This window comes from Meriones unguiculatus, assembly GCF_030254825.1.
Source record: "Meriones unguiculatus strain TT.TT164.6M chromosome X unlocalized genomic scaffold, Bangor_MerUng_6.1 ChrX_unordered_Scaffold_31, whole genome shotgun sequence".
Lineage (NCBI taxonomy): Eukaryota > Metazoa > Chordata > Mammalia > Rodentia > Muridae > Meriones > Meriones unguiculatus.
The window spans coordinates 4,397,645-4,418,640 of NW_026843707.1; the positions used below are offsets into that span (position 1 = coordinate 4,397,645).

Consider the following 20,996-nt stretch of genomic DNA (forward strand, 5'->3'; position numbering starts at 1 on the left):
GTAGAGAGCTGCATAATGCCGTGCCCTTAAAGATGGAGCTGGTTTCCCGCCTTCCACCTTCCCAATGGTGACTGCTCTCTGTCACACACAACTCCATATTTGGCTAAGGCTGAGGATCTGGCTTGCTTCCGTGTATGTGGACCTATCTGCATTGCCCACGTGGCACGCTGGGGTTGGCTATCCAGAGGCTATTTAAGCTGTGGGCTGGCTTTCCCCAGGGTCAGAAGATTGTTCAAGGTTCCTGAATAAACTGCACTGAAAAAAACAAACAAACAAACAAACAAAAAACCCACAGCATTTTCTATTTGTAAACTTATGCAGAAAATGTATGATATGGAATGTATGCCTAAGAAATCATTTAGCAAATAAAATACTTTAGCTGATATGTGCTGCTGATTTCAAACTCAACATTCTGTCTACATATTCTGCTTCTTGTTCGGGCAAATACCAAGCTGTGGCTATACTATATTTTGAGTGTGAAGTATATTATCACGTAACTATCTTAAGTCCCTGATTATTACTTACACTTTTCTGGTAGATACACTCATTTATCTATATACACTTCTTACTGAAATTCATAGCTTATTATGACAATGTAGCCAGGCCTGATGAGTCCTGATAGCTTATCAGTTGACTGGGGCAGGGGCATGGGAAAAGAAGAGGGGGAATGGGATTTAGAGGGAATAAGAGAGGGGTCTACAAGAGGGATACAAAATGAATAAACTATAATTAATAAAAAGAAATAAATTAAAAAAGAAATGCTCAAGATTCTTAGTTATCCGGGAAATGCAAATTAAAACGACCCTGTGATTGCACCTTACACCCGCAGAATGTCTAAGATCAAAATCTTAAGGGAAAACACATGCTGGAGAGGTTGTGGAGAAAAGGGAACCCTCCTCCATTTCTGCTGGGAATGTTACTTGTAAAACCACTTTAAAAATCCATCTGGTGCTTTCTCAGAAAAAATGTGAATAGTTATAACTCAAGATCCAGTTATAATGCTCCTGGGTATATATCCGAAAGATGCTCAACCATATAACAAGGATAATTTCTCAGCTACGTTCCTAGCAGTTTTATTTATATGGAAGCAACCTAGATGTCCCTCAACTGAGGAATGGATAAAGAAATTGTGGTACATTTACACAATGGAATACTACTCAGCCATTAAAAACAAGGAAATCATGAAATTTGGAGGCAAATGGTAGGAAGTACAAAAGATCATTCTGACTGAGCTATCCCAGAAGCAGAAAGAGACACATGGTATATACTCATTTATGAGTGAATATTAGACATACAATATATTAGACAATAATATATTACTCATATAATTATAATATTGTAATATAATAATATATTAGACAATATAATATAAACATATAAACACACTAAAATCTATAGTCCTAAAGAAGCTAAACAACAATCTTGATTTTTTTAAAAACAATTCTAGGACTCTGTAAAAGTTTCTTCCCTGTGCAGTAACCACCTAGTAAAGTTCAATGAAGGAGCTATGTTTTTACCTTAAGAGACTCCTCTTGCTTAAACAGATCTTCAAAATCTTTAGCACAGAGTTCCGGAGCATTTAGTAGTTGTTCCACATCTGAAAGTGCTTCTGAGATGTGACTGATCTCTGTCATATAAGTAGAAGGCACGTGAGGAACATCCAAGGGTATATCTTCAGTCATCACTACTATGGTTTCTTCACGGCGAGTGTGCTGGTACACATATACAAAAGAACATTTCTTTTTTAGTTTTCGAATAATGAAAAAGGCCTTTTCTGAGTTTATATTGACTCCACTATACAGTTTACAGTGAGATGGAAAGGGCTTAAAAATAAACACATGATATGATGTCTAGTAAAATGGCTATACTATCTATATTAGTTTTCATCTTCCAAAATACTTTGGTGATCTTCACACATTTTAACACTTCAAATAGAAGATACAAAGACATAACGTTGACTCTAAATAAAGTATAATAATATAAATTATCTTTTAAATTAAAGTTAACTTTTGTATTTTCATAAAAAGAAAACCTATTTTATTTTATTTTTCTAGTCTGGATTGAGGTATAGGACTCACAAAATTGTTTAATCCAGAATGTGTACCTTTTTGCCCAAGATGTGGGCATCAGCTCCAGCCTTCAATGTTAGCTTGTTACTAAGTAAATCTGCTAGATAATAAACTGCCAAATAAGTTTGGTTGACTTTATAATTCTCACTAGTACAGAAAATCCCAAGGTTTTGGAATGATTGTCTTGCCTCTGTATTTTCTGAACTGGTATCCAAATGCTTGGGATGTTAAAAGTTCCACACCTTTTTGGAGTTTGCCAGAAGGACTTATTTCCCTATTCTTCACCAAAGCAATAACTAAATTCAACTTGGCATGCAAATTGGTCTACAATACAGGCAACAACAGTCTTGTACTTGAAATTATTCTCCCACTAACTTTGCTCTCAATTGATCAACTGCCACCTGCTTATTGATGTAGTCACCTGAGGGCATCAGTAGCAGATTCTCTGGGGAAGTTCGGGCAATAGCATGCTAACATAGTCCTTTATTATTGCTGTCTCTTTGACAGAGTCACAAACACCTTTTTCAATAACATCATTAAATGGACATTGGGATCACATAGCGAACTCAACTCAAAGATGTATAAAAACTGTAGGATGATTAGTTTAGCCTCCTTTTTATTTCTTGGGCTTAGAATTTTTATACTTAATTTTTACATGACAGCCAGGTAAAATTATTCTAATTTATTCATCTCATCTATTTTTATTGCAACAAACTTAGAACTGCATAGGTCCATTTTAAAATTACATTTAACTTGTGAAATTGGTTATATTTGAATGAAGTTCTTGACACACATTTCTTCATCATCAATGAAATAATAACATATATTCATTTTCAACATGCAACTACAATGATCAGAGAAACTTAAGCTTCAGTTTGATAAAATATTAAGTATTAACCATATATTCTAAAATTTTAAATTCTACTTCTGAAACTTAAAACTAAAATTTCATCAATTTAAATATTTATAAACATACATATATAGATAACTCAGCAGGGTATTTTAATGTAAAATTTGTACTGACATTTTGCATCAGCACTATGTAGGAACGTGAACAGAAAAAGTCAAACAAATTTACTGTATTGTGTATGCGGGCTGTTTAGACAGGTGACCACGCTGTTTGTAATAATAATTTTAATAATATTTTGAAGTTAATGAGTTTGTCTTTTTATTTGCTTTAACCTCCAAGACAATTTTTCTCAAAAGTATATCCCAGATATAATTTTATTTTTGTTTCTTGATTGACACTTAGTTCCCTCATCTTATTTACTGACATTTGGGATGCTAGCTGTTACTTAAATTCCTATATAGTAACTGTAATTTAAATGCAACAAGTATCTAAACAGAAAAGTCAAATAAAATGAAGAAAGAGGCACTAAAAGTAAACATGCATTTGAAGTGTGACAGATTTAACAAAAGTTTAATTTTAAAACTGACTATTTAAAATTTTGGTGCTAATTACATTTTTATTTTCATGGAGACACTTTAAATTAAATTGGATTGAGATAAATAATAATTAGTTCTAAACACATAGGTCTGAAGCTCAGAATTCGGTGAGCTGATAACTATGATTTAGAATAAAGTATAGTTTTGAAACAAGACTATAAGAACCTAAGCAGCACACAGTTTCAGTGGCTTTATTTTTAAATTTCCATTGATTTTATTTTATTTTTATGTATGCATATACAATCATATGTGCATATTTGTGGCATGGTGCATATATGGAAATCAGAAGACCAGTTGCTGAAGTTGCTGCACTACTTCCATTTTGTGGGTCTTAAAGACCTAACTCAGATCCTCAGGCTTATTCACAAGTACTTTCTTTACGTTCTAGGCCATTTCTCTGACTCTGACTTTTCTATTCTTAAGCTTTCCTGTACTTATTTGCATGTGGCAGCTATACTTTCATTTCATACAGATCATTGAACTTTTTCATTTCACAGTAAATATTTGTTAACACATCAACAATTTTTACCACACTTAAATGGAGGACTTATTGTAAAGTTCTGTGGCACTCAAATTCTATTTTTTCAAATAATGTTGTGCCTACTTCTAGAATGTATTTATAAATCTTATTTTATCACACACAAAGTCCTTGTTCAAAGAAATATTAGCCATTTAATTATAGGAATGGAAAGATCTATTAGATCTATTATTATCTCTATTGTGATTATTAAAAAGACTAACAGATATAAGTCTTGGAACAATTTTACCTGTTCATTAAAACAAATTGACTAAGCAACTACCCATTCACTCCATGCACAGACACTGAATTAAAAGATTTCCCTGGACATTTTAAGCATTAATGTTTTACAATTGATAGCAGAAGTCAAGGAAAATAAGATATATAACTACTAAAATATCTGAACACGAAAGTTTGCAATCCACAGCTATCCTAAAATAACACTATATTTTAATTAATTTATTTGTTTATATTAATTACAGTTTATTCACTTTATATACCTTTTGTAGCCTCTCTGTCATTCCTTCCCAATCCGACCTTTCCTCCCTCATCTCCTCTTATGCCCATTTCCAAGTTCACTGATAAGGGAGGTCCCCCTCCCCTTCCGTCTGACCCTAGCTTATCAGGTCTCATCAGGACAGGCTGCATTGTCTTCCTCTGTGGCCTGGCAAGGCTGTTCCCCGCTCGGGGGGGGGGGGGAGGTGGTCAAATAGCCAGCCACTGAGTTCATGTCAGAGACAGCCCTTGTTCCCCTTACTAGAGACCCTACTTGGATACTGAGCTGCCATGGGCTACATCTTAGCAGGGGTTCTAGGTTATATCCATGAATGGTCCTTGGTTGGAGTATCAGTCTCAGAAAAGACCCCTGTGCCCAGATATTTTGGTTCTGTTTCTCTCCTTGAAGAGCTCATGCCCTCTCCAGGTCTTACTATCTTCCCCAAAGTTTGGCTATGAGTCTCAGCATATGCTTTGAAACACTGCTGGGTAGAGTCTTTTAGAGGCCCTCTGTGGTAAATTCCTGTCCTGTTTCCTGTTTTCTCCTTCCAAAATGTATCTCTTTTGTCCTTCTGAGTGAGGGTTGATAATCTTACCCAGGGTCCTCCTTTTTGCTTAGCTTTTTTAGATGCACAGATTTAATATGTTTATCCTATCTTATAGGTCTAATATCCACTTATAAGTAAGTAGGTACCATGTGTGTCTTTCTGCTTCTGGGATATATCACTCTAGAGATGATGTGAAGGAAGGGGAACCCTCTTCCATTGCTGGTGGGAATGCCAACTTGTATAACCACTTCGGAAATCAATCTGGTGCTTTCTCAGACAATTAGGAATACTGCTTCCTCAAGTTCCAGCTCTACCATTCCTAGGCATAATATCCAAAACATTCACAAGTACACAGCAAGGACACTTGTTCAAACGTGTTTGTAGTAGCTTTATTCATAATAGCCAGAATCTGAAAACAACTCAGATGTCCTTCAACAGAGGAGTGGATACAGAAATTATATTACATTTACACAGTGGAAAACTACTCAGCAATTAGAAACAAAGAAATCATGAAATTTGCAGACAAACTGTGGGATCTAGAAAAGATCATCCTGAGTGAGGTATCCCAAAGTATTATTTTTTTCAATATCAGCCACTGAGCAAGTCAACAGCTGATATTGAAAAATTAGTGTTTATTTTTATTTTTCATTTTGTCTATGACAAAAATATGATATCCTTACTGTATTTTTGAATGTATTTCTAATTACAGTGGACATTGATAAAGTTATATTTTAAAAGTAAATTTGGATTTTTAATGAAATATTTCATAAGAAGTTATGGAAACTAATATATTGGGTATCTTTGTGATCCTTCAATTGACCTTACTACGTTAATATGTGATAGAGAATATAATGAGAAATAATAGATAGATTAGAATAATGAAGATGGGTGTGGTAGTGCATGCCTTTCTCTCAGCACTAAGAATGAGAAAGTAAAAGGATCTCTATGAGTTCAAGGCCAACCTTTTATTTATTTATTTATTTTCAATGCAGTTTATTCAGGAACCTTGAACAATCATCTGACCCTGGGTAAAGCCAGCCCACAGCTTAAATAGCCTCTGGGTAGCCAACCTCAGCATGCCACGTGGGCAATGCAGATAGGTCCACATACATGGAAGCAAGCCAGATCCTCAGCCTTAGCCAAATGTGGAGTTGTTTGTGACAGAGAGCACTCACCATCGGGAAGGTGGAAGGCAGAAACCAGCTACATCTTTCAGGCGCGGCATTACGCAGCTCTCTACAGTTCCCCCTTTTTGTTTTGGACGCATCAGGCAAGAGTAGAGGTCTGATCTCTGATATTAGAAATAAATTGGGACTTTGTACTGACGTTCATTTAGGTGTCATCCACCCAAAGAGCATCAGACCCGTCCAATACCTTTTTCTCAGAGGCGGGACCTGGGGCATCAACCCGCATGCAACCAGACATGCTCTTCTCTGGGTCCAAAGTGGCTGACCCTGAGTGCAGTGCTTAACCTCGCATCCTGAGGGTAACATTTTGGCTTTTTATGGTAGCCAACCATGCTTGGGGAGACTGTCCTGCTATAGAGAGAGGTCCAAGCCAGCAGGAAAGGAACACAATTGGCATCATTGTTTGCATCTGTACATTAACATGACTACATTTACTTCAAAATATGAAATTTTTCTTTTGTACAATCTTTGAATTTTTTTACATAAACATCCATATTCAACAAAAACAAGCTTATCTGGAAAAAAAGTAATTTTTAAAAATAAAATTTCATTATCTTAATATACTTAGTGGTGTCTAATTTAAGAAAAAAAAAATTCTCCTATTATTTTAACACATGACATCCAGCCACCATATGGAGCTGAAATTTTTGGAGGCCAAATCAGTCAAAACACTTGAAATTAGGACAAGGTTTCAGCTTTCTGTAAAATCAAAGTAATGCAAGTAACTCTTCAACAACGTTAGAAAATGGATGAAATTTATGAGAAAAATTTCATAAATTGTCATTAATTTGTTCTTTAAATGTATATTATTTTTGACAGAGTTATGCAACCATTCATTGAATGAAATTAATTCACTGAATATTTTTTTAATTTGGTTTAATAAAACCATGTCTCATGTACATGTTCAGACAGTTGTTACAAAGCCAGAGTAATTAGAAGAATAGTGTTCGTATTGTCTTCTTTATGCAAAATATAAGCACTCATAGTAATTTTATTTGAATTTCATTAATTAGGTTTTAGGTAATTACATCCTTCCTAATTCTGATGTGTGCAAATCCTGTCTAACATTTTGAAAACTGTTGTGCTTTTGTTAATGTTCTTTACTCAACATATATTAATACAGATATGCATATCTGAATAAAAAGCATGTTATTGACACACTAAACCATACTACTTATCTTTGTCTGCTGCCATTTCTAAATATATATATACACAAAAGAAAAAAACTTCCCACATTTTTCTGACAATGGGAAAATAATATGTGAAGGCAAGTCTAAAAGTTTCTATTTTGTATACAAAAATATGGTCTAAGGATTTTATGTGAACCAAAAGACAAAATTGATATTAACCATAAAATGATCACTAAATGATTGATCAATAACTTATATTAACACAATATTGCCTCCCTGTTTGAACAAATAAAATACAGTGAAATCATGTAGAAATCATCTTCTTGTTGTTTCTCATATTTTCTTAAACAAGAGTTAATTTCCTGAGAAGAACATTGTGTCACTGAAAGAAGAATAAAAACTAATTTGAGATTGCATGGTTTGGGGTAAATTTATGTCTCAGAGGCTAGGGTGTACAGTATCCTGTATTAAAAGTCTGGTTGAATCTCCAGAATAACCTGTCTCATACACATCATTTCTACATTATAAAATCTACCTAATTCCTCAGGGTCAAACTCAATTCTACCTAAACGAAATCTTGTAAATGTGTTAGTAATTTAAAGTGAGTACCCTTCACACATACAAAGGAAAAATGACAGCATCTTCAACAAATAGTGCTGATATAACCAGATGTCCACATGTAGGAAAAGGCAACTAGATCTATAGTTACCATGAACAAAAATAAAGTCCAGTTGGCTCAAAGACCTCCATATAAAACCAGACACACTAAATCTGTTCTAATAAAAAGTGGGGAAGAGATTTGAATGCATTGACACAATAGGCAACTTCCTGGACAGAACACCAAGAGCTCAGACTCTAAGATCGAAAATTATTAAATAGGACCTCATGAAACTAAAAACCTTCTGTAAAGGAAAGGACACAGTTAATAGAACAAAATGACATCTTATAGGCTCAGAAAAGATCTTTACCAAAATATATTTGACAGAGGCCTAAAATCCAGAATATCTAAAGATCTCAAGAAATTACATACCAATAAACTAGGTAATCCAATTAAAAAATACAGTAGGTAAGATTCCCTACACTCTGCCCAAAGTTTGGTTATGAAATTCGTCATTTGCTTTGATACACTGCTGGGTAGAGTCTTTCAGAGGCCCTCTGTGGTAGGCTCCTGTCCTATTTCTTGTTTTCTCATCCTTGTAATGTCCATTCCTTTGTCTTTCTGAGTGAGACTGATCATCTTACCCAGGGTCCTCTTTCTTGATTAGCTTCTTTAGGTGTACAGATTTTAGTATGTTTATCCTACATAACATGTCTTATATCCACTTATAAGTGAGTATATACTGTGTGTGTCTTTTTGCTTCTGGAATACCTCACTTAAGATGATCTTTTCTAATTCCCACCATTTGCCTGCAAAAATCAGGATTTCCTTTTTAATTGCTGACTAGTATTCCATTGTTTAAATGTACCACAATTTTTTTTAAATTTTTATTATTAGTTACATTTTATTAATTCTATATCCCAGCTGTATCTGGCTCCCTCATTCCCTCCCAATCCCACCTTCACTCCCTCATCTCCTCCTTGCTCCTTTCCAAGTCCACTGATTAGGGAGGACCTCCTCCCCTTTCATCTGACTCTGTTTTATCAGGTATCTTCAGGACTGGCTGCAAAGTCCTCCTCTGTGGCCTAGCAGAATGCTCCTCCCTTAGGGGGTGGGGAGGTCAAAGAGCCTGCCATTGAGATATAACCTAGTACCACAATTTCTTGAACAGAGAATTCTCAACAGAGAAATAGTTAATGCTGGGGAAACATGGAGAACACCTGTTCGGAGAAATTTCACTGGCTGCTCAGTTTCCAAGTGGGCTTCCCTGTAAGGTATGCAGGGGTTGTCTCTGGCATGAAATGAGTGGCTGGCTCTATGATCACCTCGCTCAAGGGGTGCAGCCTTTTCAGGCCACAGAGGAGGAGGATGCAGCCAACCTTGATGAAATATGATAGAGTAGGGTCAGATAGAAAGAGAGGAGGTAATCCCCTCTCAATGGACTTGGGGAGGGCATAGGGGAAGAAAAGGGACGGTGGGTGGAACTGGCAAGAGATGAAAGAAGGGGTTACAGCAGGGAAACAAAGTGAATAAATTGTAATTAATTAATTAATTAATATTTAAAAAATAAAATAATGGTAATAAAATATGAAATAATCAACACCCTTAGTCATCAAGGAAACGCAAATCAAAATGACTATGAGATTCCATCTCACACCCATCGGAATGGCTAAGATAAAAAACTGAAGTGACAATACATGCTGGAGAGGATGTGGAGAAAGGGTAACCCTCCTCCATTGCCATTTGACACAACTTAGTTTCAATTGTCCTCTGAATATCCCATTTCGTTAGAAAATTTCAAAGTAAATTACAATAATACTTTTATAATTCTCTTGTCATTACTTTACTCTTGATTATTTAATATCAAATGTCAGTTACTACAAATGAATATGAATGTGCTATCATTTTGACCCTCAATAGTTTTTATTATAAATTTGAATGATAATGAAGATACTAATAGCTGTAATGTCAAAATTGGTAACCATTACCTGTAATTGATTACATAAAGCATACTTTATTTCCAGAAGAATAAAATTTGAAAATTTAGAATATCAGTTGTACTAAACATCTTTTAAGTGCTCAAGAGTCTTATGTATCAAATAGATTTTATGGTAGACAGTTAGAATACAGGGAATTCCATCATTACAAGATCTGGGAGAATTTCCTATCTTAATCATTCTGTTAAAATCTACTGTGATGTCTAATACTCCCTGTAGTCAAAGATGCTTAATGAGTACTCCATATTATTCCACATTGACAGAAAGTTAAACAAAATAATTTTATTTACAAATTGTTCATTAGAGTAAAATTTACAGGGTATTCATATTTTTTTTCAAGAAAGATTAACAAACTATATTTTTTTCAAAAATTATATTAGAAATGCATTCAGAAGATATTCTTTATCATTTTCTTCATCTTTTATATAGTACATGCCTGTGTGTATACATGTTTATATGTTTGAGTGTTCTGAGGTGGTGAAATAATGGGAGGATTTGAAACAGGAGAGGCATGATCACAATATTTGAATGTGAAATGGTTTAAATTATTTACATATATATTTAAATATATATATTTAAGTCTGCTGAGGACTTTGACATTACAATTATCAGAAAATTATATCAATTCCATAAACTACATTTAACATTATATTAAATATATCTAATTGATTTTTTGATTAACAATAACTGGTTCTTATATTTTTTATAGACTACATCTTCAGTTTATCTCTTAACCCAGACCAAGTTAATCAACAAAGCATCTAGTGAAAATTATGCCAAATTAACAACACGCATTGCTTATCTATTGAAAAATTATATGTGCAAATATGCATTTATAAACACAATAATGGAAACACTGGGAAATGAAAATGGTATAACATATACATGTGTTTTCTGTCTTCTTTCAACTGAACAGACATCTGAAATATTCTTGAATATCTGTTCAAGTCCAGTAAACTACAAACTTCAAGGAATTCATTACAGGAAGTGTTAAGTGGAGGAGCAAAAGCTCTGAATTATGAATTGTAAAACACTTGCTAATCACAAACAGGAAAAGAGACAAAAGTTACAAAGTAGGTAATATTTGCTTGTGTATGTGAGCTGGTTATAGAAGCCAAATGAATAAAAGTCTACATGACTTAAGAATAAATACCTATTGGTTTGATGAATTATAAAAAACAAACTGTCTTCACTACATGGAATAATGCAATATTTTCATTTCTTTTTTTTTTTTTTTGGTAAGATCAGGTATGTATTTGCATACATATATTTACTGGAAATATTTTAGCTTGATAAACTTTTCTTCATCAGAAAAACAAATCCATTTTGGTTTCCCCCTGTCATCCTATGACCATTCAACAAATCCCTTTAACTTTATTTCATTTTGGAAAAGAAAATTCATACTATTTCACTTAAGTCTGGTTAAAAAAAATTTAAATTGTATGGATACAGTGAGAAATAATAAAGTGCTGTGTCGATGGAAGAAATGCACTACAGCAAATAGAAGAGACATCTGATAAAAAATAGAAGACAAACTTTAAATTTAAATGTAGAAACAGAGCCAGTAGGGTCTTTGATAGAAATAATAGTTACTGCTGAAAATAAAATAGGAGTTCTGGGATTTCTACCAATGGAAGAAAACTATTTAAGGCTCACAATAAAAGAATGTAGACTTATAGGATAAACCTGAAATCTGTCCATCTAAAGAAACTAATCAAGAGAGAGGACTCTGACTAAAACGCTCAATCCCCATCCCGAAAGACAAACAGGATGGACATCAGAAGAAGAAGAAAGCAGGAAAAAACCTAGGGACCTGCCACAGAGGGCCTCTGAAAGCCTCTGCCCTTCAGACTATCAAAGCAGATGCTGAGCCTGATGGGCAACTGTTGGGCAGAGTGAATGGAATCTTATGTAAGAAGTGGGATTTAGTAAGATATGGAGAGGACAGGAACCCCACAAGGAGAGCAACAGAACCAGAAGATTTGAACACAGGGGTCTTCCCAGAGACCCATACTCCAACCAAGTACCAGGCATGGAGATAACCTAGAACCCCTGCACATATGTAATCCATGACAGTTTACTGTCTAAGTGGGTTACATAGTAATGGGAATAAGAACACAGCCTGATAGGCCTGCTCTTTGATCACCTCCCCCTGAGGGGAGAGCAGTCTTACCAGGCCACAAAAGATGACAAAGCAGCCACTCCGGATGTAATCTGATAGACTAAGATCAGAAGGAAGGAGAAGAGGACCTCCCCTATCAGTGGACTTGGGGAGGGGCATGCATGAAGAAGGGAGAGGGAGGGTGGGATCTGGAGGGGAGGAAGGAGTGGCTTATGGGGGGATACAAAGTGAATAAAGTGTAAAAAAAATAAAAATAAAAGAAAGAATGCAATGAGGGCTGGAGAGATGGCTCAGAGGTTGAGAGCTCTGTCTGCTCTTCCAGGGGTCCCGAGTTAAATTTCTAGCAACCACATGGTGGCTAACAACAATCTATAATGAGAACTGCTACATTCATCTGGCATGTAGGCATGCATGAGGGCAGAACACTGTATACATAATAAATAAATTTTAAAAAGAGAATGGCCGAAACATAAATACTAAACTGAGAGGCAAAGAGAACAGATACAAGTATATAATGAAAACAAAGAGAAGGTAGAACATATGGAAGATGAATTATACCTTAATTGTAAGAGACAATTTTCCTGTGCTAAAACCTATTCTTCATTAAAGTTAAAAGTGGAACTAAATGCGGGAGATATGCCTTAGTGGGGGAAATGATTGTTGTAGTATCAGATATGATATAAATATAGGACTTATATATGAAAATTTCAAAAGTACATAAAAATAAACCAAAAGAATTTAAAAACAATGTTCTTAATTTCAAATTGCACAAACAAACATGAGATATATTAACAGTTTATACAACTTAAGACATAATTGTAAATAGCAATCAGTAACTTCCTCTGGAAAAATAAAACACCCAGGATAGCCAAAACAGTTGTATACAATAAAATAATTTCTGGTGGTATCAACATCCCTAATTTTCCTCTCTTCTGCTAAAGAATTCCTAGTGACCATGGGGCCCCATTTATTTTCTTCTCACATTCTGAGTGCAGCTCTTATTTAATGTTTTGGTCACTTATCCTTTCTCTTTACTAGTTATCTTGCAGGGGGCAGGAAAATATTATTACTAAATTTATTAGAGCTAACGCTATAATCAGAGCGAAAGAAAAAGAGCGTATTTTAAATTTTTGAAAAATTCTATCACAAGAAAGATGTAGACCACAGACAGTTCAGTCTCCATTTGGGTTCCCTAGTAAGGGGAGCAAGGGCTGTCTCTGACATGAACTCTGTGGCACATTCTTTGAGCACCTTCCTCTGGGGAGTCAGGGAAACCCTTGCCAGGCCACAGAGGAAGAGAATGCAGCTGGACCTCATGAGACCTGATAGGCTAGGGTCAGATATAAGGGGAGGAGGTCCTCCCCTATTAGTGGACTAGGGGAGGATCATAAGATGAGAAGGAGGGAGGGTGTGATTGGGAGGAGATGAAGGAAAGGGGTGCAGCAAGGGTACAAAATGAATAAATTGTAATAATAATAAATTAATTAAATATAACAATAAAAAGAAAAGAAATAGGAAATGTTTACAGTCGAAGTTTAGAAAGCTGAAAGGTGTCTTATGTCTTTCTAGAGTTGAAGCTGCTGTCAGGCTTTTTCTAAACATAAGGTCAGCTATAAACATCCTATTGCACTTTTCAAAATGGAAGAGCTGCTATGGATACGAACTTATCATATTTGATAATATTTTCTCAGTAAACATAGTTTCAGTGTTCATCAAATCTGTATAACAACTGAAACAAAATCACTTTTTCTCTTAGAGCAGTTATATTCAATTGTTCTTTAGCATTTTTGGTGCATAATGACATCTCTGGCTTAGTGTACTCCAAAATAAATCCCGATAGTTTCCTTGAATTATTCTGTTCTTTCAAAATTCCAGGTTAGAATTGATATGGAATTTGTAATGGGGAAGAATTACAATACAATTATTTACTAAAATGTAAATTATTTTACAAGATGTAATTCTAAGAAATCATATACATATGATCCACTTTGAATTAAAATGCATTTTTAAATTTTTTATTTATTAAATGTTTTTATATTAATTACAGCTTATTTACTTTGTATGCCAGCTGTAGCCCCCTCCGTCATTCCCTCCCAATTCCACCCTCATTTCCTCCCTGCCCCTTTCCAAGTCCATTGATAGAGGAGGTCCTCTTCCCCTTCCATCTGACCTTAGCTTATCAGGTCTCTTCAGGACTGGCTGCAATGTCCTCTTCTGTGGCCTAGCAAGGCTACTCCTCTCTCAAGGAGGGGGGCGGTCAAAGAACCAGCCACTGAAGTCATGTCAGTGGCAGTCCCTGTTCACTTTACTAGGGTACCCACTTGGATACTGAGCTGCAATGAGGTCCATCCAAGCAATGGTTCTAGGATATATCCATGCATGGTCCTTGGTTGGAGAATCAGTCTCAGAAATAACCCTTGTGACCAGATATATTTGGTGCTTGTGAAGCTCCTCTCTTTCCCAGACCTTGCTTACTCCCTCTTCTTGCATATAATTCCCTGTACTCTGCCCAAGGTTTGGTTATGAGTCTCAGCATCTGCTTTGATACAAGGTTAGGTAGAGTCTTTCAGAGGCCCTCTGTGGTAGGCCCTGTCTTGTTTCTTGTTTTCTCCTGCCGAGCAAAGACATTTTTTCAATCATGTTTGTAGCAGCTTTATTAGTAATAGCCAGAACCTGGAACAACCTAAATGTCCCTCATCAGAGGAATGGATATAAAAATTGTGGTACATTTACACAATGAAATACTACTCAGCAATTAAAAACAAGTGAATCATGAAATTTGCAGGCAAATGGTGGGATCTAGAAAAGATCATCTTGAGTGAGGTATCCCAGAAGCAGAAAGATACAGATGGTATATACTCACTTATAAGTGGATGCTCAACCTATAAGATAGGAGAAACATACTAAAATCTGTAAACCTAAAGAAACTAAAGAAGAAGGAGGACCTGGGGTAAGATGATCAAATCTCACTTGGAAAGACAAATGGGATGGACACTGGAAGTTAGATTACATGTATGAAAACAGTAATTGAGGCATTAGATGTATCATAAGCTTTCAAATTCTATTTGAAAATTCGGTGTAATACAGCATTTATCCATAAGCAGAGATATTTTTACTTCTCAAAGTTTCCCAGAATATTGATTTACTATGCTTACATTTTGTGTCCAAACAAATTACTTTTTGGAAATAACACAGAGTAAAATGATGACTGTTGTGACTTTTTGTACTCAATTTTAAAAGCTGAGGATGAACACTAGAAGAAGAAGAAAACAGGAAACAAATTAAGAGCCTCCCACAGAGGTCTTCTAAAAGGCTCTGCCCTGAAGACTATCAAAGCAGATATTGAGATTTATGGCCAAACTTTGGGCAGAATGCAGGGAATCTTATGAAAGAAGTGGGAAATAATAGTAAGATCTGGAGAGGACAGGAGGTCCACAAGGAGAGCAACAGAACCAAAAAATTTGAGCACAGGGGTCTTTCCTGAGACTCATACTCCAAACAAGTACCATAAATGGAGATAACCTAAAACCCCTGCACAGATGTAGCTCATGGCAGTTCAGTGTCCAAGTGGGTTCCATAGTAATGGGAACAGGGATTGCTTCTGACATGAACTGATTGGCCTGCTCTTTGATCACCTCTCCCTGAGGTGGGGAGCAGCCTTACCAGGCCACAGAGGAAGTCAATGCAGCTACTCCTGATGAGACCTAACAGACTGGGATCAGAAGGAAGGAAAAGAAACCCTCTCCTACCAGTGAACTTGGGAAGGGTGTGTGTGGAGAAAGAGGAGGAAGGGAGGGATTGGGAGGGGAGAACTAGAGGGTTATGCAAAGTACATAAAGTGTAATTAAAAATAAAATTAATGATGGGGAAAGGATAGGAGCTCCACAAGGACCAAAAATATCTGGGCACAGGGTCTTTTCTGAGACTGATATTCAACCAAGGACCATGTATGGATATAACCTAGAACCTCTGCTCAGATGTAGCCTGTGGTAGCTCAGTAACCAATTGGTTTCCCAAAGTGAGGGAAACAAGGACTGTTTCTAACAGGAATTCAATGACTGGCTCTTTGGCGTCCCCACCCCCAAGGGAGGAGCAGTCTTGTTAGGCCACAGAGGAGGGCTTTGCAGCCAGTCCTGAAGATACCTGATAAAACAGGATCAGATGAATGGGGAGGAGGTCCCCCCCCATCAATGGACTTGGAAAGGGGAGTGGAGATGAGGGAGGGAGGGAGGGACTGGGAGGGAATGAGGGATCGGGACACGGCTGGGATACAGAGTTAATAAAATGTAACTGATAAGAAAAAAATAAAAAAAAGAAAATTAAATTAAAAAAAGAAAAAAGTAAAAAAAAAAAGCTATGTTAAGTATTTGTCAACATGTCTATTTGCAAAGGATAAGAAAAACATGAATATTGATATAAAGGCATTGCATTTGCGTGGGTTTTAAACTCATTTAAAAAATCTGGATTAAGAATAGATAAATAAAACACTTCTCTCACTGTAATTAAATTCGTTTATATCATTTAAAAACTTAATTTGTATCTATAAATGAAATTAATTAGAAATTAATACATTGTTACATTGATATTTAGTGTTTATTTTGTCCATATATTATGGATATTTTGTGAGACTCTAATTATACCCTCTTTGCATATTGTCTTGTACATGTTCCTTATGTAAGATAAAAGAAAATTCTAATTTCGTTGCAGGAAATTATTCTTGTGGGATGTCTATTTACTGCCCAAACATTCATAAAAATGAGATATAATGTTGGGTTTTTGTGCTTTCCTTCTCTCTCTCTCTCTCTCTCTCTCTCAATGTGTGTTTATGTGTATTTCATTTGGAAAGGGGCAGGGAGAAGCTGAGGGAGGGAAGGTGGGATGGGGGGGAAAGGGAGAGGGATACAACTGGGATACAGAGTTAATAAAATGTAACTAATAAAAAAATATGAAAAAAAAACAGAAGATTTAAAAAAAATCTCTAAAACTTTGGAAGCCTTAATTCCAGATTAAAGATACTTTCATTATGTGCTGAGAAGAAGGGGTACTCTTTTGTGTTTGTATGAAAAGTTCTGTAGACATCTATTAGGACCATTTGATTTAAGATGTCTATAAGTGCCATTATTTCTCTGAGTCTGCCTCAATTAGTGAGAGTGGAAATTTGAAGTTTCCCACTATTAAGGTGTTGGGATTTATGTGTGATTTCAGCTTTAATAATGTTTCTTTGAGTAATCCAGGAGCTCTTGTGTTTGGTGCATAGATGGTTCTTTGATAACTCATAATATTTCCCGTCTGTATACTGTACTGACTACTGAATGCTTTTGCATTCCAGGTAGAAAAACACATGGACATCACTGACAAAAGAATATACAATAAATAACTTAAGTGTATAAGGAATTTCACAATGATGCCATTCATTGATATTATTTCATATAGTCTATAGGTGAGCTGCATATTGAGGAGAAACTATTTAAGAAGAGAAAAAAATGGTCACTCCCCTCACAGTCATATACTCAGAGATGGGAAGCAAAACATAAAGAAGTATGAATATTCATATATGTAAATACATATAAAAATTTCAGATTGCATGAAGTAATATAAAGAAAGACTGAGCTGATATTGTAGAATATGATGGAGATGGCTGAAGAAGCATTGTAGATAATACCAGACAAAACACTGGAGTACGTAATATATAGTATATATATATATACATATATATATGTATATATATTTTATACATCTTGTACGATGATAAGAATACAGCAAATAATGATCCATATTGGGAAGATTCAAATATATCTAGGTAGCAAACTGAAATATATCTTAGTTTACTAGAACATTTGGGAAAAGAGCTGCTATTTTTTATTTTACTGTATGTTTTAAGATAACCCATTCCAAAAATTTACATGGGTATAACTATACATTTTTATTTTGGATACATCCTTCTATTACATTGGTCAACATTTCTGATGTGGGACAACATGGAGCTGTCTTTGTCAATAGAGTTCTACATTATGAGATAATTATTGAAATGCTTTCAGTACACTTATTTGTGTTTATTATTGCATTGGTTGTTTGAATTCTTTTATTGTTTCTGTATAAAATTTGAATTAATTTTTCTAGTTTAGTCCAGAAGTCACTGTTAGTGTAGTGTTTGAATCTGTGAAACTTCAGGGGATGTGGCCATTATGGGAGAGGTGAGTCCATCTTGCCCATGGGCATAGATATTCTTTCCATCTTTCATTTTCTTCTCCAATTAGTTTTTTCTGGGGATTATTTATTTAATTTTATTTATTTATTTATCTATTTATTACAATTTATTCACTTTGTATCACTGCTGAAGTCCTTTCCCTAGGCTCCTCACAGTCCCACCGACCATCCCTCTTCTTTCCATATTCCCAATCACTAGTCCTCTGATAGGGGAAGACCTCCTCACAGTCTATCTTTCTCTGTGGCCTAGCAAGGCTGTTCTGCCCCAGAGAGAGGTGATCAAAGAGCCAGCCACTGAGTTCATTTCAGAGATAACCTCTGTACCCCTTACTAAGGAACCCATTGGAAACTGAGGAGCATATGGGTTTCCTCTGAACAGGGTGTTTAGGTCCTCTCTATGCAAAGCCCTTGGTTGGAGTATTGGTCTCCTTAGGATACCCTGGGCCCAGATGTTTTGGCACTCTTGTTCTCTTTGTGGAGTTCCTGTCACCTCCAGATCTTTTATCTCCTTTTTCCTTCATAAGGTTTCTGGCACTCTGCCTAGAGTTTTGCTATGAGTCTCAGTATCTCCTTCAATACCGTGGTGGGTAAAGTCTTTCAGAAGTCCTAAGTGGAAGACTACTGTCCTGTAACTTGTCTTCTCCTACTTCCAATGTCTATCCTGTTTGCCCTTCTGAATGAGGATTAAGTATCTTCCTGAAGGTCCATCTTGTTTTTTAGCTTCTTTAGGACCATAGTATATTTATCCTGTATTATATGGCTATATCCACTTATAAGTGTGTGTATACCATATGTATATTTCTGCTTCTGGGTTATGCCACTTAGGATAATCTTTTCTAGTTTCCAACATTTGCATGAAAATTCAAGGTTTCATTGTTTTTAAATGCTGAGTAGTATTGCATTGTGTAAAGATATGAGATTTTCTGTAGCCATTCCTCCATTGAGGGACATCTAGGTTGTTTCCAGATTCTGTCTATTACAAATAGAGCTTTTATGAATATAGTTTAGCAAATGCCCTTATTGAATGGTGGGCCATCTTTTGGTATATGCCTAGGAATGTTATAGCTGGATCTTGAGGTAACACTATTCCTAATTATCTGTGAAAGTGCCAGACTGATTTGAAAGTACATGAAAAATGGTTACATTCCCACTAACAATGGAGGAGAGTTCACCTCCTTCCACAATCTCTCCAGCATGTTTCATCCTTTCAGTTTTCGATTTAGCCATTCTAATGGGTGTGAGGTGGAATCTCAGGGTTGTTTTAATTTGCATTTCCAAGATGACTAAGGATGTGGTGTATTTCTGTAAATGTTTCCTGCCATTTGATGTTCCTCTAATGAGAATTTAGCTCTATACCACATTTTTCAATTGGATAACTTGATTTGATAGTGTTTAACTTCTTTAGCTCTTTATGTATTCTGGATTTTAGCCCTTTGTCATATGTAGGGTTGGTGAAGATCTTCTCCCAGTCAACATGCTTTTGTTTTGTTCTGATAACAGCATCCTTTGCTTTAGAGAAGCTTTTAAATGTATTGCAGTCCCATTTATTAATTCTTGATCTTAGAGCGTGTGCTGTTGTTTTTCTGTTCAGGAAGTTGCCTCTTGTGCCAATGAAGTCAAGACTCTTCCACAGGTTTTTTTTTTTTTTTTTTTTTTTTTTTTTTTTTTTTTCTAACAGATTCATTTGGTTTCATGTTGAGGTCTTTGATCCACTTGAACTTTAGTTTTTGCAGGATGATAAATATGGATCTATATGCATTTTTCTAGTTGTAGACATCCAGGTAGACCATCACCATCTGTTGAAAATGCTTTCTTTTTTTCCATTTTATGGTTTTGCCTTCATGGTCAAAAATTAAGTATCTATAGGAGTGTGGGTTTATTTCTGGGTCTTCAATTTTATCTCATTTATCTACCAGTATGTTTCTATGCCATTTCCATGACATTTTTTATTACTGTTGCTCTATAGTACAGCTTGAGATCCTTAATGGAGCTATCACCAGAAGATCTTTTATTTAACACTATTGTTTTATAGTGTTATTGTTTTATAGTGTATATTGTTTCTGAGATTTTTGTTTTTCCATATGAAATTAAAAATTTTTCTTTCAAGGTCTGTAAAGAATTGTGTTGGTATTTTGATGGGAATTGCATTGTAGATTGCTTTTGGCAGGATTACCATTTTCACTATGTTAATCCTACCAATCCAAGAGCATGGGAGATCTTTCCATCTTCTGATATCTTCTTCAATTTCCTTCTTCAGAAACTTGAATTTTTACTTTTTTTTTTTGGTTTTGGTTTTCATACAGGTCTTTCACTTACTTGGTTAGAGTTACTCCAAGGAACTTTATGTAATTTATAGCTATTGTGAAGGGTGTTATTTCCTTAATTTATATCTCAGCCTGTCTTTATTTTGTATACAGGAGGGCTTATGATTTATTTTCAGTTAATTTTTATACAGAAACTTTGCTGAAGGTATTTATAAGGTGGAGGACTTTTCTGGTAGAATTCTTGGGGTCACTCATGTATACTATCATATTATCTGTGGTTAGTTATACTTTGAATTCTTCCTTTCAGATGTGTAATCCTTTGATCTCCTTAAGTTGTGCTATAGCTCTAGCTAGGACATCAAGAACTATGTTGAAGAGATAAGGAGAGAGTGGGCAGCCTTGTCTTGTCACTGATT

General features: G+C 35.4%; 1 protein-coding gene across 7 annotated transcripts in view; it reads right to left on the reverse strand.

Moving 5' to 3' along the window:
* Positions 1-20,996, reverse strand: part of Dmd (dystrophin) — a 2,365,055-nt gene that overhangs the window by 1,375,970 nt on the left and 968,089 nt on the right. For all 7 annotated transcript variants that reach the window (XM_060376797.1, XM_060376795.1, XM_060376794.1 and 4 more), the window contains one exon: positions 1,518-1,712. In XM_060376797.1, the coding sequence (XP_060232780.1) occupies positions 1,518-1,712 (195 nt within the window). The remainder of the gene's footprint in view (positions 1-1,517; positions 1,713-20,996) is intronic.